General features: G+C 47.2%; 1 protein-coding gene across 1 annotated transcript; it reads right to left on the reverse strand.

Moving 5' to 3' along the window:
• Positions 1–6,663: 6,663 nt before the first annotated feature.
• LOC137916673 (AP-4 complex subunit beta-1-like) lies at positions 6,664–24,529 on the reverse strand (the record flags this gene model as incomplete). Its single annotated transcript, XM_068759646.1, is given in 16 exon segments — positions 6,664–7,291; positions 8,045–8,185; positions 9,695–10,009; positions 19,132–19,339; positions 22,113–22,216; positions 22,315–22,389; positions 22,600–22,720; positions 22,821–22,844; positions 22,846–22,888; positions 22,953–22,999; positions 23,215–23,371; positions 23,373–23,498; positions 23,576–23,723; positions 23,803–23,933; positions 24,000–24,224; positions 24,489–24,529. Coding segments are annotated over 16 exon segments (2,493 nt in total), but the record flags the coding sequence as incomplete, so codon positions are not given.
• Between the last annotated feature and the right edge of the window lie 3 nt (positions 24,530–24,532).

Raw genomic sequence — 24,532 nt, forward strand, 5'->3', positions numbered from 1 at the left:
AAAACACTTCAAGAATCAGTTAAAAATATGGGACTTTAGAGCTCTCAGCTGTAAGATGCACTCAGGTAACACAGGTAAACATGCACAAACATGCACACTCACCAGAACCACTATAAATCAACGCATGCAAACTGATCCAGGACCGGAAATGCAAACAACAACAATTCCCATTTCAGTGGATCATTTTAACATTCATGTTGATCATCTTCTCTCGCCTTGAGGACCAAAACGATATCCCCTCACAAATGCAAAACCGAAAACCCTGCGTCTCAAACTCAATGCTGGAATGCTTGTTGTAATTACTAAAACATTATCCACTCTGTTTCCTCACCAAGTCACCTTGGACAAAGGCAGTGGCGTCGTTAGGCCTATTTTAGGGGGGCTTCAGCCCCCCTAAAATATTCTTAAGCCCCCCTAAATAATTTTGGGTTGTTTTATAAAAAAAGAATATATATATTTTTTTTGTTTTTTTGTTCAGTGACCAAAAAATGCCGACATATTCTATTAAAGCCGCCAGAATATATGTTTAAAAACATGTAACCTGTCATTATTTACTTAAATCTGATCATGAATCAGTTTCCCCTCACTTCATGACGTAAGGTATAGAGAACCCGTTCCACCTGTTCCTATAGAGAATGCCCACATCACTGAAACAAGGTCCACGTTTTCCCTGTGACCGCTAATTGTCGGTCCTGCAGCGTGTTTGAACCACACAGAACATGATAGAAGAGCTTTAGGAGAAGAACGTGAACGGATGGATGAAGAATGGATAAAATAAAGTTTTTCAACAAAGTACGTTTATCACTGCTGGTAGTAACATTTAGTTATTGTGTGACACACTTAAAGGAAACGCACAGATGCATTAGCCATGGAGCTGTATGGGAGAACCACAGCCCTGTGCCACGCCCACATTCTCCCTGAATCAGGGGCAGAGACCTGTAGAACCTGCAGAACCTGGAGGCACCTGCAGGTTCACGCACTGAATAGAACTCAGACACAGTGAAAAGAGAGTTACTTTTCCCTTGCGTGGATAAGATGGCTGGCGAGCTTGAGTTTAGATTCTGCAGTAGATGCAGAGCTACTAAAAGGCATCCAGCATGCATGCCTAAATGTGGATCTAAACCCATAAAACGTTCACTTTAGAGCTGATCAAATCAAGTCTGACTATAAAAGCAGCTTCTCTCTGGATCAGGCCTTCTGGGTTCTTGCCGGGTCATCCAGCCCAATCCGACAGAACTGGCTCCAACTGTTTTCTGTCTATTTGTCATCCAATCAGTATTTGGGTTTATTATAGAACCGGGTCTGGTAAATGTTTGGAGCCGTGGGACTCATTTATGATTATTGTAATAGCATGGAATAAATATTTCAGCCTTTTATTCATCCTTTCATCCAGATTGTGTGACCCATCAGCACGACGCGTGTGTGTGGTAATGGTCCTGCCAGGGCATTAAGCAGAACTCGGTAATAATAATCACCTGGACCGGGGCGACGCGGAACCCACGCAGACAGCCCACCCACCGCGTTATTCGCGTCCATCGCCAACGTTTCCGCCTGAACTGAAGCAGACACCTGAAGGCGCGTTCAGGGTCCCGCCGGTTCAGTTCAGACCCGGTCCAAATAGAAACACGTTGTCTTTTCTTGTTTTACCTTGTTCTCCGGTGATCAGTCGGTCAGTCCGCCTGTTTCCTCTCTGATGCGATGCGGGCTGCTCACGGCTGAAACGTTCCTCCCGCCTTCCCGCACCGACAGGTGAGGAGGGCGAAGCAGCTTCTGTTCCTGACAGCGTCACTGAAACACGAACTACGTTCTGAGAGCGATCCGGATCCCCGTCTGGATACAGAAACATCTGGATTTTCCCATTTACTTATAATGGACCCCCCCCAAAAAAATAAATAAAAAAAATATTTCCTTTAAAACCTGCATTCAATTCAGTCACCAAGAATCAGAGTCATAAAGGGGTCAGATATGAACCATCATGAGGCACGTCTTCTGGTTCTGATCCAGAACGAGGTCAGGAACAAATATTACATTTAACATTAAAACACTTCAAGAATCAGTTAAAAATATGGGACTTTAGAGCTCTCAGCTGTAAGATGCACTCAGGTAACACAGGTAAACATGCACAAACATGCACACTCACCAGAACCACTATAAATCAACTCATGCAAACTGATCCAGGACCGGAAATGCAAACAACAACAATTCCCATTTCAGTGGATCCTTTTAACATTCATGTTGATCATCTTCTCTCGCCTTGAGGACCAAAACGATATCCCCTCACAAATGCAAAACCGAAAACCCTGCGTCTCAAACTCAATGCTGGAATGCTTGTTGTAATTACGAAAACATTATCCACTCTGTTTCCTCACCAAGTCACCTTGGACAAAGGCCAAACTCGTTAGAGCTCAAAAAAGACTGGCAGACAGGCGTGGAAACGCAACTCTACAAAAAGAGTCTTTACGCGTACAACCGGGAACCGACACGTCTTTCAGAGCCTGCCAATAGGAATTCTAACAAGCGCTGTTCTCTGTAGTCCAGCAGCATCAGGTCCACCTGACTTTTACAGATAAAATACGACTAATGCCAAAAGTATTCAGCTCCAGTTCAAACGACAGCTACTCTCTGTTCCCTCTGGTTATCTGGCACATTGTAAACTCTTAGAACGTCCTGCTCTGGTACAAAATGTCTTTCAGGTGAATTCATGCTGCGTCCAAAGGTCTTTAGCTGCATGTCATCAGTTAACAGTTAACCATAAACTCACCATAAAAACTGCATTCATACAGGCTACCAACAAGCATTCATACAGGCTACCAAAAAGCATTTATACAGGCTACCAACAAGCATTTATACAGGCTACCAAAAAGCATTTATACAGGCTACCAACAAGCATTTATACAGGCTACCAAAAAGCATTTATACAGGCTACCAACAAGCATTTATACAGGCTACCAACAAGCATTCATACAGGCTACCAAAAAGCATTTATACAGGCTACCAAAAAGCATTTATACAGGCTACCAAAAAGCATTTATACAGGCTACCAAAAAGCATTTATACAGGCTACCAACAAGCATTTATACAGGCTACCAACAAGCATTTATACAGGCTACCAAAAAGCATTTATACAGGCTACCAACAAGCATTTATACAGGCTACCAACAAGCATTCATACAGGCTACCAAAAAGCATTTATACAGGCTACCAAAAAGCATTTATACAGGCTACCAAAAAGCATTTATACAGGCTACCAAAAAGCATTTATACAGGCTACCAACAAGCATTCATACAGGCTACCAACAAGCATTTATACAGGCTACCAAAAAGCATTTATACAGGCTACCAAAAAGCATTTATACAGGCTACCAAAAAGCATTTATACAGGCTACCAACAAGCATTTATACAGGCTACCAACAAGCATTTATACAGGCTACCAACAAGCATTTATACAGGCTACCAACAAGCATTCATACAGGCTACCAAAAAGCATTTATACAGGCTACCAACAAGCATTTATACAGGCTACCAAAAAGCATTTATACAGGCTACCAACAAGCATTTATACAGGCTACCAACAAGCATTCATACAGGCTACCAAAAAGCATTTATACAGGCTACCAAAAAGCATTTATACAGGCTACCAACAAGCATTTATACAGGCTACCAACAAGCATTCATACAGGCTACCAAAAAGCATTTATACAGGCTACCAACAAGCATTCATACAGGCTACCAAAAAGCATTTATACAGGCTACCAACAAGCATTTATACAGGCTACCAACAAGCATTCATACAGGCTACCAAAAAGCATTTATACAGGCTACCAACAAGCATTTATACAGGCTACCAACAAGCATTCATACAGGCTACCAAAAAGCATTTATACAGGCTACCAAAAAGCATTTATACAGGCTACCAACAAGCATTCATACAGGCTACCAACAAGCATTTATACAGGCTACCAACAAGCATTTATACAGGCTACCAAAAAGCATTTATACAGGCTACCAACAAGCATTCATACAGGCTACCAAAAAGCATTTATACAGGCTACCAGGCTACTAGGGCAGACAAAAGACAAAACACCCTGAGACAGATGCTGGTCCACCCAAAAGACGAGACACCCTGAGACAGATGCTGGACCACCCAAAAGACGAGACACCCTGAGACAGATGCTGATCCACCCGAAAAACAAAGCACCCTGAGACAAATAGAGCAATATAAAAGACACAGGACACTCCTTTGAGGACAGTAATGTCCAGGTTTTAGTCAGGGAAGACAGATGGTTTGAGAGATGAGTTAAAGAGTGAGGAGCATTAGCATTCATAAGGCGAATGCTAATGCTCTTATTGTCCCGGTGGTTTCGGTCCTTTCTTTGTTTTCTGGACTCGTCCAGTCATTTAGAATTGAGGAAGCTTCTTGTTGACTCACCTGTGGAACAAACGTCCTGCACACCTGCAGTCTGCTCTGCGTATTAAGGGTACATTTCTCTTCGAGGCTCAATCTATGTTCTTGACTTTTAATGCACCTTCATTTAAACTATGTTTTAATGTCTACCTTCAAATCATATTTATACTTCATTTTAAAGTCTTGTGCTGAATCTATTTCTTTGCTATTGTGAAGCACTTTGAATTTGTCTTGGGTTGCCAAGTTCCCAAATTATATATTCATTCATTTCCCAAACCGCTTTGTCCGTTACCGGGTCGTGCTGCAGCCTATCCCAGCAGTCGACGGGCGAGAGGCGGGACACACCCTGGACAAGCCGCCAGTTCATCTCAGGGCCGCACGCAGACAGACAATCTTTCACCCACTCACCTAATTTGCATGTTTTTGGTGGTGGGAGGAAGCAGGAGAACCCACGCAGACACGGGGAGAACATGCACACTCCCCCACAGAGAGGAACCCGTGACCTTGCCGTGCGACAACAGCACTTCCCGCTGCGCTGCGCTCCCAAGTTATCAACCAATTTAATTGGCTAGGATGCCTTGATTGCTCGGTGTGTTCTCCTGGAGCCCGCTGAAGGTTAGGACAGTGTTTCCCAACCTTTTTTGAGCCGCGGCACACTTTTTACATTTACAAAATCCTGCGGCACACCACGAACCAAAATGACACAAAATGACGTTCTAACACGGTACATATTATATTAGATGAGCTTTATTATAATATATAGAGTTAATAATATAGTTTTTTAATGTATTTATACTTGGTGGGAAACCTGGGGCTGTTTGGATGAACACAAAATGGATATCCTGCAGTAATGGCAGAAAGACACACACAAAGCTCTTCCTCATCAGCTCTCAGTCTCTCTCTGTTTGTAGTTTTTATCGCCGTCGAGCTTGAGAAGCTCAGCTCACACAGATATGTGGTTGAAAACGGGAGCAATGTCAGAATAGCTTTGTTGGCTAGAACGGGGAACTCCTTGGCAACAGATAACCAGAAACTGTCCAAAGGAAGATCAGCAAAGTTTAGCTTTAAACCACCATCTTGTTTCAGTTCAATGTAGTGATGTGAATTCCGGCTCTTTTAAGAGAGCCGGTTCTTTTGGCTCCCAAGTGGCTCCTCAAATTTTTTTGTTGACAAAATTAATTTAATATGTGCATTGTGTAAAATTAGCTACTAATGTAAAAACATGCAATATATCAAATGTTTATTAAATGTCTTTATTTAAATCCTCTTTGCACTGCTAGCTACAATAAACATATTATATAATATAAAATACAAAACCAAACCAAACACATCTCACAGAGAACAAGGTCAAATCTCTGCATTTAAATCTCAAACAACACATCAAGAAAAGATAAATTAAAAAGTGCAAAAGATAAAGCAGCTTCCGGTAACAGTTCTACTGTTTTACTGAAGATTGGCATCAAAGGAAACCAAGTGGCTCAGCTTGGAGGGGCTGATCCTTCTGTTATCATCTGTCCTGCTTTGGAGACTCTCTCTGAGGGGACAGTCTCCGTGCCATTGCGTGTGTAAGACGTGGGTAGACTGAACACCTGGACTCCCACCAGCTCAGTGGGTCTGCACTTCTTTGGATAAGCGGCTCCTCAAGATACGATCTTACTTTATTTTATTTTGCCTTTGTGTCAACCGCATTAAAATGTCTCCAGATTTTACTACGTTTTCTATCTCTCGTTTTTTCTCTCACCCTTTCTAGCGCGTCGTTTGTCTCTGGTCTAAAGTTCTCTCTCTCCCTGCCTCCCTTTCGCTTCGTCCGCTCGCTGTGCTGCATGTGTGTAACACCCCCCCACCCCCCGCTCGTTGTGGACACGCACACGCCCACACACACATCTCGACCAATCACGTTAGACTTCAACAGACTTTTTTTTGGCTCACAATGACGGGAACCAGCTCCTGTCGTTCACTTCAAAGTCTGAAGAGCGATCTACGGGCGGCACAAACACTTTATTACAGCACGGACACCCGACAATGTTAATTACGTGATATTAGAAAAATTAAAAATATTTTTTTTTTGGGGTGATATTGGAAAATTTCTCACGGCACACCTGACGATCTCTCGCGGCACACCGGTTGGGAAACACTGGGTTAGGAGACCCATCCTGCAACACTTCTGCTAAAGCTAACCCCGAGCAGCCGAGAGCGAAGGGACTCGGTCGTCAGCAACATGACGCGGCAAAAAAGACACAAGCTGGAGAAATCCAGAGGCTTTTTATTAACATCAACCCGGCGTGTTGTTGTCAACGTTCAGGTGTCATGACTGTCACTCCTTCGCTGGCCTTCTATACACGTAGGATGCGTGCGGGTTGCCTTCAACGATGCTGCAGAGTGACGGAGAGCAGGGGTGTGCTTTAGACTACGTCTGTGAGTGCGTGTCTGCAGCACAGCGGTAAGGACAGTGAGAAACCCCTTCAGAGCGCCGTCGTCTCTCGGCCGTTGCTTCAGCGTCACCCTCACCTCCTCCCCTCCTCCCTCTTTCTTCACGGAGTCTCTCCTCCTCTGCTTGTAAGCTACATCCTCTTCCCTGCCCTCCACCGTCACCCCGAAGTCACAGGCGCTTTCCTTCCGCTCTTCTCTCTGGTGAGCCTCTCCGCTGTACAGCAGCTCCCCCAGTATGAGCGTGCTGTGGGGAGTGTTTTCAGTGTGTGTGTGTTGGGTGTGCGTGTACAGGTAGACCCGCCAGGGGAGTGTGTGTGGAGGCGTGACTGCCAGCGTCTGGATATTGACCAGCTGCATCGTTGCCTGAAGGCTCTGCGGTGAACATTCGGGTACTGCGGGGCTTTGGACCCAGTCCTCCAGGTAGCCCTCGTCCTCCTGCTCCGTGTTCTCAGCACCTAGCCACAAAAACAACGGGTAAGACCCAGACGTCAGTCAAGTGACATGAGGTAGAAGTATTTTAGTATTAATATAGAAGAGAATGGTACGTTTTATAAAGAAATCTGGAGTTTTTACAAAGCAGCGGCAGCAGATGTAGTAGTAGTAGTAGGAGAACTAGTAGTAGTAGTAGAGGTAACAGAGGTGTAGAAGTAATAGTAGGAACAGGAGAACTAGTAGTAGTAGTAGAGGTAACAGAGGTGTAGAAGTACGAGTAGTAGCAGTAGGAGAACTAGTAGTAGCAGTAGAGGTAACAGAGGTGTAGAAGTACGAGTAGGAGTAGTAGGAGAACTAGTAGTAGTAGTAAAGGTAACAGAGGTGTAGAAGTACGAGTAGGAGTAGTAGGAGAACTAGTAGTAGTAGTAGAGGTAACAGAGGAGTAGAAGTACGAGTAGAAGTACGAGTAGTAGCAGTAGGAGAACTAGTAGTAGTAGTAGAGGTAACAGAGGAGTAGAAGTACGAGTAGAAGTACGAGTAGTAGCAGTAGGAGAACTAGTAGTAGCAGTAGAGGTAACAGAGGTGTAGAAGTATGAGTAGGAGTAGTAGGAGAACTAGTAGTAGTAGTAGAGGTAACAGAGGTGTAGAAGTACGAGTAGTAGCAAGATAAAATATGAGATACTTCATTAATCTTTTGCAGGAAGTAACTTTGTTACAATTTCTGTCACATGAGGAAGCAGCTTTTGGTATAAAAATATCCAGAAGTGTTTTATTACCTTGCTCAGAATGTTTTAACCACAGGTGCTCAAACTCCTCGGGGGTAAGAGGTGGAGAGAGGGACAAACTGAAGGGGGCAGTCAGGCTGGACACTGGGGCAACAGCAGGGGGCTCTGTGCACTGACTTACGCTGTCCAAACCTGGATGTGGAAATACAAGGAGATTAAATAGGAGAAAGAAAGAAGCAGCCAAACGGCGTGAAGGAGGTGAACGGGAGGGAGGAGCTCTGTGAGCGGAGCCTTCCCAGGAACGGACCGTACTCTTCATCCGTGTTTTACTGATAGCGTCATTCAATAAGAGCAACTGAGCCATGAAGGCCCATGAAGGTACACAGATATGTGAGACCGTCTCAGTGGAGGCTAATGAGAAACACACCCCTGTACTTATTGTACGCATTACCGTTGTCGATTTGTTACCTAATTTTTTTAAAACATTACAGTCAATAAACATAAGAGTATAAGTTGTCTCTCAAAAACATTTTGCGGCCCCACTACTATAAATAATATAATTTGTGAATAAAATTGTTCAGCGTACCTCTGCATAACATTGTGTATTTATTAACAATAAAGAAAAGAGAAAGAAATACAGATCAACTTACAAAGAATAACTTCATTAACATTGTAAATATTTATTTAAACTACAAATATTTTTTGACCAATTGAACCATTTGATCCTGAAAAAAAATTATAAATTAAAACTGATCAGCAACATTAACTTTGATATATATATTTATATTAACTTGCTCGTCTCCCACCGTCGTCACCGTGATGCTAAGCGCTACAGACGCGTCGTGATATTTCCTCGTCTGAGCTCCCGGTTGTCTCGCTACCTCCGTCTGGCTCCGCCTCTCTTTTCATGTTAAATATGTTTCCATGCCGCCTCTTGAGGGGTTCGTTCGTTCACTGACTGCTCGTTACGTCATAACTCCCGCCCTTTGCTGTGTGCGCGGTGAAAAAACAAACGTCCACCGCAGAGATAATACTCCCTGCGCACCCTGACAATGAACGCGCCACCGCCACCTACTGTAGTGGATATGCAATTACACTTTAGTCCAGTACACCGACAAAACCAAAGCATGCTCCTCGGAGGGTTAACCCCCCAGGATAAGCGCACCAACAGCGAACTCAGATCATGTACTTCATCTCCTACCAGCTACCAGCTACAAGTAAAGAGCAACAAACTAGAGAAGAAAGTTATTAGTTTGGTCATCAAACTGCTTAGAAAACCAGAAAGCACGATTTGACTGTGCGGTGTGGGAGGAGTTTCATCATGGCAGTGTGGGAGGAGCTTCATCAGGGCTCCCTTGATTAATTTTTGACAGTAACAACAGACTAGACTTTCGTATGCAGTCAGTGATACAACTCAGGAACACAAATCTATCCAAACTAAGATGTATAAAAGTAAGGATGTGAAACACACAGTGGAACCTCGGTTCTCAAACGACTCTGGAGTTGAACAACTCGGTTTTTGACCCAAAAAAAGGAGTTTAAAATGCACCGGGGGTCGAACAGATTTTCAGAGTTCGAACACGAGTGGAGCCGAGGCGAACCGATGACACGCAAACGAAGGCGGAGTCTACCCGAGTAGGGTCCTTCTGAGTCGACCTGCCACAGGAGAAAGAAAGAAAACCACGGAAATAATTCACTCACCTGAATGGACGACCTCCACCTGATGATAGTCAAGTGTGTCTGGGAGGTCAGCGTTGGGCTCGCGGTGACGGGTCACATGTTCAGCGCTCCTTCTGCAGGACGGCTCGGTCTCCGCTCTGCTCTCCTTCAACGCCTCCAGTGTATTGAATTTGCATGCCCAGTGGCTGATGGGCTCCACAGGCTGGCCAATCAGAACACCCAGCAGGGGGTCTGACCTGCGAGCCTGGACAACCTTTCTGGTCTCCTCCATCCCACAATGCAACAGGCGGTAGTAGAGACGGGCCTGGTCACAAATGGACATGTCCGTCTCCTCTTCTGGAACGCAAAAGTGGGCAAGAAGGTGCTTGAATGGCTACTAAAGGTAACCATCCTCACCTGCGGGCTGTTTGCCTGTAATCAGGTCAGTCCCGACAGACACTCGGTACTTTCATCCAGTTTCCTGATTCGGAGACCAAAACTGAACGTCTTGACCACAACCACAACATTAGATTTGGAGAGGAGTCGACGAGGCTTATGATGAAAGATACCCCGCTCCTACTGTGAAACACGGAGGTGGCTCGACGTTGTTTTTGGGATGTGTGAGCTTCAAAGGCGCTGGAAACTCAGTCAAACGCGATTGCAAGTTGAACGCCCAAGAATTTACAGCAATTTACCAAGAAGAATGGGCGGCGTTGCCACCTTGGAAATTAGAGCGCCTCATCCACAACTACCACGAAAGACTTCAATCTGCCACATGCCAAAGAGGCACTACACGGTGCTATGACCTGGGGTGTGTAAGCCTTTGATCGGGGCCATTCGATTTCTGTTCTCATTAGGATTCAAGAAGAGAAATGTTTGACATGAAATGACTTCACCCAACCACTAACCACGAGGGAAAGAAACGTTTTTGAGTCATCGCTCGTATTCTCTGAAAAATGGCCCCAAAGAAATCATGAATTGTGCCAAGGTATGTAAAGTTATGAGCACAACTTTAGCTCCGCCCACAAGGCCCTGGCTTGGGGACCGAGCGACCGACCATCTTCTCCCGCTGGGTCAACAGTCTCAGCAGGAGTTCCCGCTCCCCTGAAGCCTCCTCCTCCTTCCGAGAGACATAGTCTCTCCAGCGGGTTCTAGCTCCTCCCCGAGGACTCAACTGCAGTAAGTCTTGGGGGACCAGAGGGTGACTAAATTATGGCGTGTGAACTGGTAGTCCTGTAAAGAATTTCCCCACTGGGGATTAAATAAAGATTAAAAACACAACTCCCAAGAAACCACTGGGAGAACACCAGCGACCTCGTTGCACACCCGTCTTTCCCGAGTGGACTCTGGATTTTGCGTAAACTCCTCGACACCTCGTACTCTCTCTGACTCTGTACTCACCGATGCAGTAGTGCAGCAGTCGTCCAAGCATGTCTTGTGTCTCTGCAGGTCGGCACAGGAACAGCCTCATGGTAGCCGTCAGCAGCTCCATCTTGACTCCTGCAGAGGCCTCGCTCCTCACTCCATCAATGAACGTCTCCAGTGTGTAGGGAGCGCTGGAGACGTTCTGTCCATACACTCCCAGCAGCCACAACAAGGCCTGCCGGCCCTGTTGAGACAGGAGGGAGTCCAGTTAGAAATGCTGTCATCTACTGTGAAGAAATGTTATGGACAACCATCCTTCTACCGATATAGTCCCCGTCTCTCCTCTGGACATGTCCCAGCCATTAAAGTCTGTCCTCTCTGACCTTGTCTCCAAAACGTCTAACCTTCACTGTCCCTCTTATTGTCTCATTCCTAATCATGTCCAACCTGGAAGGAGAACCTCAGCATCTTCATCTCCTCCACTTCTAGCTCCGCCTCCTGTCTTTTCCTCAGAGCCACTGTCTCTAAGCCGTCCATCATGGCTGTCCTCACCACTGTCTCTAAGCCGTCCATCATGGCTGTCCTCACCACTGTCTCTAAGCCGTCCATCATGGCTGTCCTCACCACTGTCTCTCAGCCGTCCATCATGGCTGTCCTCACCACTGTCTTGTAGACCTGTCCCTTCATCCTCGCTGACTCTGATACTTTCTTCGACCCGTTCCTGGAGTTTCCACATCTCTGTTTGTCTCCCTTCTTCTTGAAGATGGACACCAGGACACACCCTCTAGGATTGTATTAAACAACTCCGTTATAAACTCTGCAGCTTCCTCTCCTAGACACGTCCACACCTCCACAGGTATGTCCTCAGGTCCAACTGCCTTCCCATTCTTCATCCTCTTCATCGCCTTTCTAGCTTCACTCGTGCTAATCTTCATCACTTCCTGGTCCACAACAGGTTCCTCTACTCCCCTTTGTTCCCTCTCATTTTTCTCATTCATTAATTCCTCTACACACGACCGGCCTCTGTCAACACCTTCATCTCTACTCTTCATCACTCTAACATGCTGAACATCCTTCCTGTCTCTACTCTTCATCACTCTAACATGCTGAACATCCTTCCTGTCTCTACTCTTCATCACTCTAACATGCTGGACATCCTTCCTGTCTCTGTCTCTCTGTCCAGCCTGGACAGATCCTTCTCTCCCTCTTTACTATCTAACCTGCATACAGGCCATCTGTTACGACCCGGCTCGTTGGGGAACATAAAATGACCCAGATGGCGTACGGGCAAAGTAAATATATTTAGTTAAGCACCCAGGCCTTTGGAAAACGGTCAACAGAGATAATAATGTCAAAAAAAACAGATGAAGGAGGAACCAGGCGTGGAGGAAACCAGAGCTCAGTCGAACAAAAGGATTCAGATCAGCTTCATGTATCATTGTGTATCACTGCAAACACACGAGGAAATTCTGGTTACACTCTAGAGCACGTGTGTCAAACTCAAGGCCCTCAATGTGGCCCTCCAAGTCATTTTTGTGGCCCCGGTAGCTGTGTGCAGACATGTGTTTTTGTAAAATGCTGCATCTCACACATGTTCTTAACAGCCCACGTTTGTTGGATGTTCTGCAGTTCTGCCCCTCTCAACTGTGACAAAAGAGTTTTGAACAAAGTTAATACCATAACTTGTGTTGGATGATATTTGTCTTTATTTATTATTTAATATTATTTACTTGAATGAGTTTGATTATTGATCGATGGAGTACTGTGGTTTTCTTAACCTGATCAATTGAAAGGATTTATGTTATAATAACAGCAATAATCTATCCATATATTTTTACAACTATACAATTGAATATGCAATGTTTGTAACTGAAGTAGTGAACTGATCAAACGGAAACTCCCAAGTTATCAACCAATTTAATTGGCTAGGATGTCTTGATTGCTCGGTGTGTTCTCCTGGAGCCCGCTGAAGGTTAGGACAGTGTTTCCCAACCTTTTCTGAGCCGCGGCACACTTTTTACATTTACAAAATCCTGCGGCACACCACGAACCAAAATGACACAAAATGACGTTCTAACACAGTACACATTATATTAGATGAGCTTTATTATAATATATAGAGTTAATAATATAGTTTTTTAATGTATTTATACTTGGTGGGAAACCTGGGGCTGTTTTGATGAACACAAAATGGATATCCTGCAGTAATGGCAGAAAGACACACACAAAGCTCTTCCTCAACAGCTCTCAGTCTCTCTCTGTTTGTAGTTTTTATCGCCGTCGAGCTTGAGAAGCTCAGCTCACACAGATATGTGGTTGAAAACGGGAGCAATGTCAGAATAGCTTTGTTGGCTAGAACGGGGAACTCCTTGGCAACAGATAACCAGAAACTGTCCAAAGGAAGATCAGCAAAGTTTAGCTTTAAACCACCATCTTGTTTCAGTTCAAAGTAGTGATCGGAATTCCGGCTCTTTTAAGAGAGCCGGTTCTTTTGGCTCCCAAGTGGCTCCTCAAATTTTTTGTTGACAAAATTAATTTAATACCAAATCATGTGCATTGTGTAAAATTAGCTACTAATGTAAAAACACGCAATATATTAAATGTTTATTAAATGTCTTTATTTAAATCCTCTTTGCACTGCTAGCTACAAAAAACATATTATATAATATAAAATACAAAACCAAACCAAACACATCTCACAGAGAACAAGGTCAAATCTCTGCATGTAAATCTGAAACAACACATCAAGAAAACATAAATTAAAAAGTGCAAAAGATAAAGCAGCATCAGGTAACAGTTCTACTGTTTTACTGAAGATTGGCATCAAAGGAAACCGAGTGGCTCAGCTTGGGGGGGCTGATCCTTCTGTTATCATCTGTCCTGTTTTGGAGATTCTCTGAGGGGACAGTCTCCGTGCCATTGCGTGTGTGAGACGTGGGTAGACTGAACACCTGGACTCCCACCAGCTCAGTGGGTCTGCACTTCTTTGGATAAGCGGCTCCTCAAGATACGATCTTACTTTATTTTATTTTGCCTTTGTGTCAACCGCGTTAAAATGTGTCCAGATTTTTCTACGTTTTCTATCTCTCGTTTTTTCTCTCACCCTTTCTAGCGCGTCGTTTGTCTCTGGTCTAAAGTTCTCTCTCTCACTGCCTCCCTTTCGCTTCGTCCGCTCGCTGTGCTGCATGTGTGTAACACCCCCCCCCCCCCGCTCGTTGTGGACACGCACACGCCCACACACACATCTCGACCAATCACGTTAGACTTCAACAGACTTTTTTTTGGCTCACAATGACGGGAACCAGCTCCTGTCGTTCACTTCAAAGTCTGAAGAGCGATCTACGGGCGGCACAAACACTTTATTACAGCACGGACACCCGACAACGTTAATTACGTGATATTAGAAAAATTAAAAATTAAAAATAAAAAATATTTTGTTTTTGGGGTGATATTGGAAAATTTCTCACGGCACACCGGACGATCTCTCGCGGCACACCGGTTGGGAAACACTGGGTTAGGAGACCCATCCTGCAACACTTCTGCTAAAGCTAACCCCGAGCAGCCGAGAGCGAAGGGACTCGGTCGTCAGCAACATGACGCGGCAAAAAAGACACAAGCTGGAGAAATCCAGAGGCTTTTTATTAACATCAACCCGGCGTGTTGTTGTCAACGTTCAGGTGTCATGACTGTCACTCCTTCGTTGGCCTTCTATACACGTAGGATGCGTGCGGGTTGCCTTCAACGATGCTGCAGAGTGACGGAGAGCAGGGGTGTGCTTTAGACTACGTCTGTGAGTGCGTGTCTGCAGCACAGCGGTAAGGACAGTGAGAAACCCCTTCAGAGCTCCGTCGTCTCTCGGCCGTTGCTTCAGCGTCACCCTCACCTCCTCCCCTCCTCCCTCTTTCTTCACGGAGTCTCTCCTCCTCTGCTTGTAAGCTACATCCTCTTCCCTGCCCTCCACCGTCACCCCGAAGTCACAGGCGCTTTCCTTCCGCTCTTCTCTCTGGTGAGCCTCTCCGCTGTACAGCAGCTCCCCCAGTATGAGCGTGCTGTGGGGAGTGTTTTCAGTGTGTGTGTGTTGGGTGTGCGTGTACAGGTAGACCCGCCAGGGGAGTGTGTGTGGAGGCGTGACTGCCAGCGTCTGGATATTGACCAGCTGCATCGTTGCCTGAAGGCTCTGCGGTGAACATTCGGGTACTGCGGGGCTTTGGACCCAGTCCTCCAGGTAGCCCTCGTCCTCCTGCTCCGTGTTCTCAGCACCTAGCCACAAAAACAACGGGTAAGACCCAGACGTCAGTCAAGTGACATGAGGTAGAAGTATTTTAGTATTAATATAGAAGAGAATGGTACGTTTTATAAAGAAATCTGGAGTTTTTACAAAGCAGCGGCAGCAGATGTAGTAGTAGCAGTAGGAGAACTAGTAGTAGTAGTAGAGGTAACAGAGGTGTAGAAGTACGAGTAGCAGTAGGAGAACTAGTAGTAGTAGTAGAGGTAACAGAGGTGTAGAAGTACGAGTAGCAGTAGGAGAACTAGTAGTAGTAGTAGAGGTAACAGAGGTGTAGAAGTACGAGTAGTAGGAGTAGGAGAACTAGTAGTAGTAGTAGAGGTAACAGAGGTGTAGAAGTACGAGTAGAAGTAGGAGAACTAGTAGTAGTAGTAAAGGTAACAGAGGTGTAGAAGTACGAGTAGGAGTAGTAGGAGAACTAGTAGTAGTAGTAGAGGTAACAGAGGTGTAGAAGTACGAGTAGTAGCAGTAGGAGAACTAGTAGTAGTAGTAGAGGTAACAGAGGAGTAGAAGTACGAGTAGAAGTACGAGTAGTAGCAGTAGGAGAACTAGTAGTAGTAGAGGTAACAGAGGTGTAGAAGTACGAGTAGGAGTAGTAGAAGAACTAGTAGTAGTAGTAGTGGTAACAGAGGTGTAGAAGCACGAGTAGGAGTAGTAGGAGAACTAGTAGTAGCAGTAGAGGTAACAGAGGTGTAGAAGTACGAGTAGTAGCAAGATAAAATATGAGATACTTCATTAATCTTTTGCAGGAAGTAACTTTGTTACAATTTCTGTCACATGAGGAAGCAGCTTTTGGTATAAAAATATCCAGACGTGTTTTATTACCTTGCTCAGAATGTTTTAACCACAGGTGCTCAAACTCCTCGGGGGTAAGAGGTGGAGAGAGGGACAAACTGAAGGGGGCAGTCAGGCTGGACACTGGGGCAACAGCAGGGGGCTCTGTGCACCGACTTACACTGTCCAAACCTGGATGTGGAAATACAAGGAGATTAAATAGGAGAAAGAAAGAAGCAGCCAAACGGCGTGAAGGAGGTGAACGGGAGGGAGGAGCTCTGTGAGCGGAGCCTTCCCAGGAACGGACCGTACTCTTCATCCGTGTTTTACTGATAGCGTCATTCAATAAGAGCAACTGAGCCATGAAGGCCCATGAAGGTACACAGATATGTGAGACCGTCTCAGTGGAGGCTAATGAGAAACACACCCCTGTACTTATTGTACGCATTACTGTTGTCGATTTGTTACCTAATTTTTTTAAAACATTACAGTCAATAAACATAAGAGTAAGTTGTCTCTCAAAAACATTTTGCGGCCCCACTACTATAAATAATATAATTTGTGAATAAAATTGTTCAGTGTACCTCTGCATAACATTGTGTATTTATTAACAATAAAGAAAAGAGAAAGAAATACAGATCAACTTATAAAGAATAACTTCATCAACATTGTAAATCTTTAAACTACAAATATTTTTTGACCAATTGAACCATTTGATCCTGAAATTTTTTTTATAAAATAAAACTGATCAGCAACATTAACTTTGATATATATATTTATATTAACTTGCTCGTCTCCCACCGTCGTCACCGTGATGCTAAGCGCTACAGACGCGTCGTGATATTTCCTCGTCTGAGCTCCCGGTTGTCTCGCTACCTCCGTCTGGCTCCGCCTCTCTTTTCATGTTAAATATGTTTCCATGCCGCCTCTTGAGGGGTTCGTTCGTTCACTGACTGCTCGTTACGTCATAACTCCCGCTCTTTGCTGTGTGCGCGGTGAAAAAACAAACGTCCACCGCAGAGATAATACTCCCTGCGCACCCTGACAATGAACGCGCCACCGCCACCTACTGTAGTGGATATGCAATTACACTTTAGTCTAGTACACCGACAAAACCAAAGCATGCTCCTCGGAGGGTTAACCCCCCAGGATAAGCGCACCAACAGCGAACTCAGATCATGTACTTCATCTCCTACCAGCTACCAGCTACAAGTAAAGAGCAACAAACCAGAGAAGAAAGTTATTAGTTTGGTCATCAAACTGCTTAGAAAACCAGAAAGCACGATTTGACTGTGCGGTGTGGGAGGAGTTTCATCATGGCAGTGTGGGAGGAGCTTCATCAGGGCTCCCTTGATTAATCTTTGACAGTAACAACAGACTAGACTTTCGTATGCAGTCAGTGATACAACTCAGGAACACAAATCTATCCAAACTAAGATGTATAAAAGTAAGGATGTGAAACACACAGTGGAACCTCGGTTCTCGAACGACTCTGGAGTTGAACAACTCGGTTTTTGACCCAAAAAAAGGAGTTTAAAATGCACCGGAGGTCGAACAGATTTTCAGAGTTCGAACACGAGTGGAGCCGAGGGGAACCGATGACACGCAAACGAAGGCGGAGTCTACCCGAGTAGGGTCCGTCTGAGTCGACCTGCCACAGGAGAAAGAAAGAAAACCACGGAAATAATTCACTCACCTGAATGTACGACCTCCACCTGATGATAGTCAAGTGTGTCTGGGAGGTCAGCGTTGGGCTCGCGGTGACGGGTCACACGTTCAGCGCTCCTTCTGCAGGACGGCTCGGTCTCCGTTCTGCTCTCCTTCAACGCCTCCAGTGTATTGAATTTGCATGCCCAGCAGCTGATGGGCTCCACAGGCTGGCCAATCAGAACACCCAGCAGGGGGTCTGACCTGCGAGCCTGGACAACCTTTCTGGTCTCCTCCATCCCACAATGCAACAGGCGGTAGTAGAGACGGGCCTGGTCACAAATGGACATGTCCGTCTCCTCTTCTGGAACGCAAAAGTGGGCAAGAAGGTGCTTGAATGGCTACTAAAGGTAACCATCCTCACCTGCGGGCTGTTCGCCTGTAATCAGGTCAGTCCCGACAGACACTCGGTACTTTCATCCAGTTTCCTGATTCGGAGACCAAAACTGAACGTCTTGACCACAACCACAACATTAGATTTGGAGAGGAGTCGACGAGGCTTATGATGAGAGATACCCCGCTCCTACTGTGAAACACGGAGGTGGCTCGACGTTGTTTTTGGGATATGTGAGCTTCAAAGGCGCTGGAAACTCAGTCAAACGCGATTGCAAGTTGAACGCCCAAGAATTTACAGCAATTTACCAAGAAGAATGGGCGGCGTTACGACCTTGGAAATTAGAGCGCCTCATCCACAACTACCACGAAAGACTTCAATCTGCCACATGCCAAAGAGGCACTACACGGTGCTATGACCTGGGGTGTGTAAGCCTTTGATCGGGGCCATTCGATTTCTGTTCTCATTAGGATTCAAGAAGAGAAATGTTTGACATGAAATGACTTCAGCCAACCACTAACCACGAGGGAAAGAAACGTTTTTGAGTCATCGCTCGTATTCTCTGAAAAATGGCCCCAAAGAAATCATGAATTGTGCCAAGGTATGAAAAGTTATGAGCACAACTTTAGCTCCGTCCACAAGGCCCTGGCTTGGGGACCGAGCGACCGACCATCTTCTCCCGCTGGGTCAACAGTCTCAGCAGGAGTTCCCGCTCCCCTGAAGCCTCCTCCTCCTTCCGAGAGACATAGTCTCTCCAGCGGGTCCTAGCTCCTCCCCGAGGACTCAACTGCAGTAAGTCTTGGGGGACCAGAGGGTGACTAAATTATGGCGTGTGAACTGGTAGTCCCGTAAAGAATTCCCCCACTGGGGATTAAATAAAGATTAAAAACACAACTCCCAAGAAACCACTGGGAGAACACCAGCGACCTCGTTGCACACCCGTTTTTCCCGAGTGGACTCTGGATTTTGCGTAAACTCCTCGACACCTCGTACTCTCTCTGACTCTGTACTCACCGATGCAGTAGTGCAGCAGTCGTCCAAGCATGTCTTGTGTCTCTGCAGGTCGGCACAGGAACAGCCTCATGGTAGCCGTCAGCAGCTCCATCTTGACTCCTGCAGAGGCCTCGCTCCTCACTCCATCAATGAACGTCTCCAGTGTGTAGGGAGCGCTGGAGACGTTCTGTCCATACACTCCCAGCAGCCACAACAAGGCCTGCCGGCCCTGTTGAGACAGGAGGGAGTCCAGTTAGAAATGCTGTCATCTACTGTGAAGAAATGTTATGGACAACCATCCTTCTACCGATATAGTCCCCGTCTCTCCTCTGGACATGTCCCAGCCATTAAAGTCTGTCCTCTCTGACCTTGTCTCCAAAACGTCTAACCTTCACTGTCCCTCTTATTGTCTCATTTCTAATCATGTCCAACCTGGAAGGAGAACCTCAGCATCTTCATCTCCTCCACTTCTAGCTCCGCCTCCTGTCTTTTCCTCAGAGCCACTGTCTCTAAGCCGTCCATCATGGCTGTCCTCACCACTGTCTCTAAGCCGTCCATCATGGCTGTCCTCACCGCTGTCTCTAAGCCGTCCATCATGGCTGTCCTCACCACTGTCTCTAAGCCGTCCATCATGGCTGTCCTCACCACTGTCTCTAAGCCGTCCATCATGGCTGTCCTCACCACTGTCTCTAAGCCGTCCATCATGGCTGTCCTCACCACTGTCTTGTAGGCCTGTCCCTTCATCCTCGCTGACTCTGATACTTTCTTCGACCCGTTCCTGGAGTTTCCACATCTCTGTTTGTCTCCCTTCTTCTTGAAGATGGACACCAGGACACACCCTCTAGGATTGTATTAAACAACTCCGTTATAAACTCTGCAGCTTCCTCTCCTAGACACGTCCACACACCTCCACAGGTATGTCCTCAGGTCCAACTGCCTTCCCATTCTTCATCGCCTTTCTAGCTTCACTCGTGCTAATCTTCATCACTTCCTGGTCCACAACAGGTTCCTCTACTCCCCTTTGTGGTCTCTCATCTTCCTCATTCATTAATTCCTCTAAATACTTCTTCCATCTTCCTACACACTACTGTCAACACCTTCATCTCTACTCTTCATCACTCTAACATGCTGAACATCCTTCCTGTCTCTACTCTTCATCACTCTAACATGCTGAACATCCTTCCTGTCTCTACTCTTCATCACTCTAACATGCTGAACATCCTTCCTGTCTGTCTCTGTCTCTCTGTCTGTCCAGCCTGGACAGATCCTTCTCTCCCTCTTTACTATCTAACCTGCATACAGACCATCTGTTACCACCCGGCTCGTTGGGGAACATAAAATGACCCAGATGGCGTACGGGCAAAGTAAATATATTTAGTTAAGCACCCAGGCCTTTGGAAAACGGTCAACAGAGATAATAATGTCAAAAAAAACAGATGAAGGAGGAACCAGGCGTGGAGGAAACCAGAGCTCAGTCGAACAAAAGGATTCAGATCAGCTTCATGTATCATTGTGTATCACTGCAAACACAAGAGGAAATTCTGGTTACACTCTAGAGCACGTGTGTCAAACTCAAGGCCCTCAATGTGGCCCTCCAAGTCATTTTTTGTGGCCCCGGTAGCTGTGTGCAGACATGTGTTTTTGTAAAATGCTGCATCTCACACATGTTCTTAACAGCCCACGTTTGTTGGTTGTTCTGCAGTTCTGCCGCTCTCAACTGTGACAAAAGAGTTTTGAACAAAGTTAATGCCATAACTTGTGTTGGATGATATTTATCTATCTTTATTATTGTATATTATTTACTTGAATAAGTTTGATTATTGATCGATGGAGTACTGTGGTTTTCTTAACCTGATCAATTGAAAGGATTTATGTTATAATAACAGCAATAATCTATCCATATATTTTTACAACTATACAATTGAATATTCAATGTTTGTAACTTAAGGAGTGAACTGATCAAACTGAAACATTCAGCAACACGTCAATAACAATAGCAACACGCTGCAGTCAGGAAATCAATCATCTGCTGGAGGTGACTATTGAAAGTTATTTGAACTTTTTTGTTTTACCAGCATTTGCTGACATGTTGATCCGGCTACATATGGATCAGGATCAGCACTGGACAGCTCCATATAGCCATATATCTCCACCGGTTCAAGTCCCAGCCCAGACAAAATGAGGAGCGTGAGCTGGTGGCTGGGGGAGGGGCCAGTTTTACCCCTGCACCGATCATGGTGGCGCCTTCACCCTTCAACCTGTGCCCTCTCTAGGGCCCCCGTGCATGCGTGTGCGTGTGTGTGTGTGTGTGTGTGGTTGTTTCAAGCGGCCCTTGCACTAGATCAGGGGTGTCAAACTCATGTTCTCCAAGGGCCAAATGTAAACCGTAACACAGTAAAAATGTAACTAAATGTAATGTAATCTAATGTAAAATAAATGTAACTACTCCTTAACATGCTGTTAAATAACTATTCTTTTTTATTTAACTCTTTTACAATAAAATATTCAGTTTTGATATCACTTTTTTAAAAGGTTGTAACTTAAATATTGTTAGAGATAAAGCCATACTGTAAATGAGAACAATCATAAGTATGAACCAAAGTTTGTGATGGGAATAAATTAACACATCTAATAATGTGGAAAGGTTCCATTCAAATGCAATCATCACGCAGGAACAAAGATAATCGATACTAAAAAAGCAAAACCAAAAAAAACAACCAAAGTGGGAAGATAAAGAACATTCCCCGAGTCAATGCCACGGAAAATACGTCACTTTCAGGATCAGAACTGGACAGCTCCATATGTAGCCGGCTACCTGTGGAGCTGTCCAGTGCTGAAGTTCACATTCTCCACGCTAGCTTAGCTCCTGCTAACCGCTCGGCCTGCAGTCCCCATCAGGCTGCAGCAGGAGGAGCACACACTCCGCAGCGCTCCTTGTGGAGGTGCAAGGAGAGGCGGATGAGGAGCGTCTGCTTTAGCGTTAGCGTTAGCTCGGCTCTCACCTGACTCTCCTGCAGCACCTCCTTGCAGCCCTTTAGCGCCGAACACACGGCGTGGTCATCCTGAAGGGACGCCGAGCCCAGGTCACGCATGGTCTGCAGCACAGCTGAGGAGGGCGGGGACACAAAGGACCAGACAGAAAGACGGTGGACAAGCAGGCGGTAAACACAGACCCGGAAGACGCCCGCGCGGAAGCGTTCCTACCAGAAGTGACGTGTTCCTGTTTGAGAGACAGCAGTCCGGTCAGGATGGCCGAACATTTGTCGCTGTAGCTCCGCCAATACGACCTGCATCCGGTGGACGGTGAGGACAAAGGGACAAGGACAACGAGACGTCCCGATGTTTCCATGACGGCAAGAAAAACAGAAACGATGGAAGCTTCAGCTCGGCCTGACATCCGGAAACATCCAAACTGGACAAGAGCCGACGTGCCTGACATGCCCCCCCCCCCCCCCCCCGCAGAGGTGTCCACCCCGGTGTCCCCCCCCTCCCCCGTACCTATCGCTGAGATGGCCGCCCGTGCCGTGTTGGCGTTCACGTCGGTGCAGTATCCTCTCAGCTCGTCCAGGAGGACGGACACGTTGTCGTCATTCACCAGCTCAACCAGCACCTGCAAACACGACAGAACCGGGGGTGGAGCCGGGGGCGGGGCCGGGGGCGGAGCTACCCCCCCCAGGAAACACAAAGCCAGGCATGCGAAGGGACATCACCTCCATCTTCCTCTGCTTGATGAAGGGCCGGGTCGGCGTAGCCGCAGAAGAATCGCTTGTAGTGCGCCCTCAGCAGGCCGGGGGACGGAACGCAGCAGCAACTGCAACAAGACAGACGTCTCAAGCAAAGACACCACGAGACATGTCCTCAGCAGGCCGGGGACGGAACGCAGCAGCAGCTGCAACAAGACAGACGTCTCAAGCAAAGACACCACGAGACATGTCCTCGGCGGCCGGTGCGTAGGGAGACGGCGCTAAACGGGTACGGAACGCTAACGGCTGTCCTCTGGTCGTACACGCACACACACACACACACACACACACAGAGCGCTGCTCGAGAGTCTCCGCTTGTCCCCCTTGAGGACACACAGTCAACCCGGTCGCTTCCACTGACCTGCAGGTGGCAGAGGGCGGAGAACCTCAGCTCCCGGGACACGCCCCCGCACGCAGCCAGCAGCGGCCCACACACTCGCCCCAGGGCGGCGCCCCCGACGGCGGGGACGCCAGAGCCGAGGCTGAGGAAGAGGGCGAGGGTGGCAGCCATGACCGGGGTGGACACTGACCAGGGAGGCGTCCAGCAGGGACAGGATGTCAAAGAGCTCGTCCTCCGACTGAGGCCGGTAGCGCCGGAGGACGCGCAGCGCCTCACACTGACCCCAGACGTCGCACGCCTTCAACCTGCGCGACGACACAGACGCTAGCCGTCGTCCAATCACGCGTCCCCCCCGAGGACCTGCCGGGGGCGCCGCACGCACCTGTTGAGGAGGTGGCGGGCGATGGGCCCGTTCACGGCGACTCCTCCCTCCTCCTGCAGGATCTCCTCCAGGGCTCGGAGACAGTTCACCATGACGACGGGGTCCGGGTCCCTGAGCGCGGCGTACAGCTCGTTGACCACGGCGGCGTCTGGAACGGTCGGGACGGTTTAGTTCTGCGATGGCGCGGCGGCCCCGAGCCCGCCCCCCTCCCCGCCCCGCCCACCCACCGACGGCTCGGTCGGGCTGCAGGTTGTGAACTTTGGCCCAGCCCAACACGGCGACTCGTCTCACGCACGCCGCTTTGTCCCTCAGTCCGGCGACCAGAGGCTGCTCCAAGTACTCCACCAGGCTGGGCAACCTGGGACGGGGACGGGGACAGAAGGGTCACTCCCCCGTCCCCCGGGGCGGGCGTGGCGGCGCTCACCTGAGGTTGGTCATGGTCCTCAGCGCCAGGCTGCGGACCATCGGGTTGGAGTCCTGACAGTCTGTCCTCAGCGTATGGACAACCAGCAGAGACAGATCCGGGTTTAACGCCGCGTAAGAGGACAAGAAGACGTACACCAGCTTCTTCTGGACGATGTCCACCGTGGCGCAGGCTTTGACCATCTCACTGAACAGGCTGGACACGTCCACACCCTGAGACATCGCCCTGGGAGGGACGGGGCAGAGACAGAGGAGGAGACGTGACTTCACTCTGCCTGTCTGTCCTCCTGTCTGATGACTTTCAGGACGGTGCTCCAGTAGCACAGCTGGTCGGACTGGACGCTGTCCACCTACCTGCCTCTCTGTCCACCTGCCTGCATGTCTGTCTGTCTGTCCACCTACCTGCCTCTCTGTCCACCTGCCTGCCTGTCCTCCTACCTGTCTGTCCCCCTACCTGCCTGCCTGTCCTCCTGTCTGTCTGTCCCCCTACCTGATGACTTTCAGGACGGTGTTCCTGTAGCGCAGCTGGTCGGA

Source organism: Brachionichthys hirsutus, unplaced genomic scaffold (assembly GCF_040956055.1).
Source record: "Brachionichthys hirsutus isolate HB-005 unplaced genomic scaffold, CSIRO-AGI_Bhir_v1 contig_292, whole genome shotgun sequence".
Classification (NCBI taxonomy): Eukaryota; Metazoa; Chordata; class Actinopteri; order Lophiiformes; family Brachionichthyidae; genus Brachionichthys; species Brachionichthys hirsutus.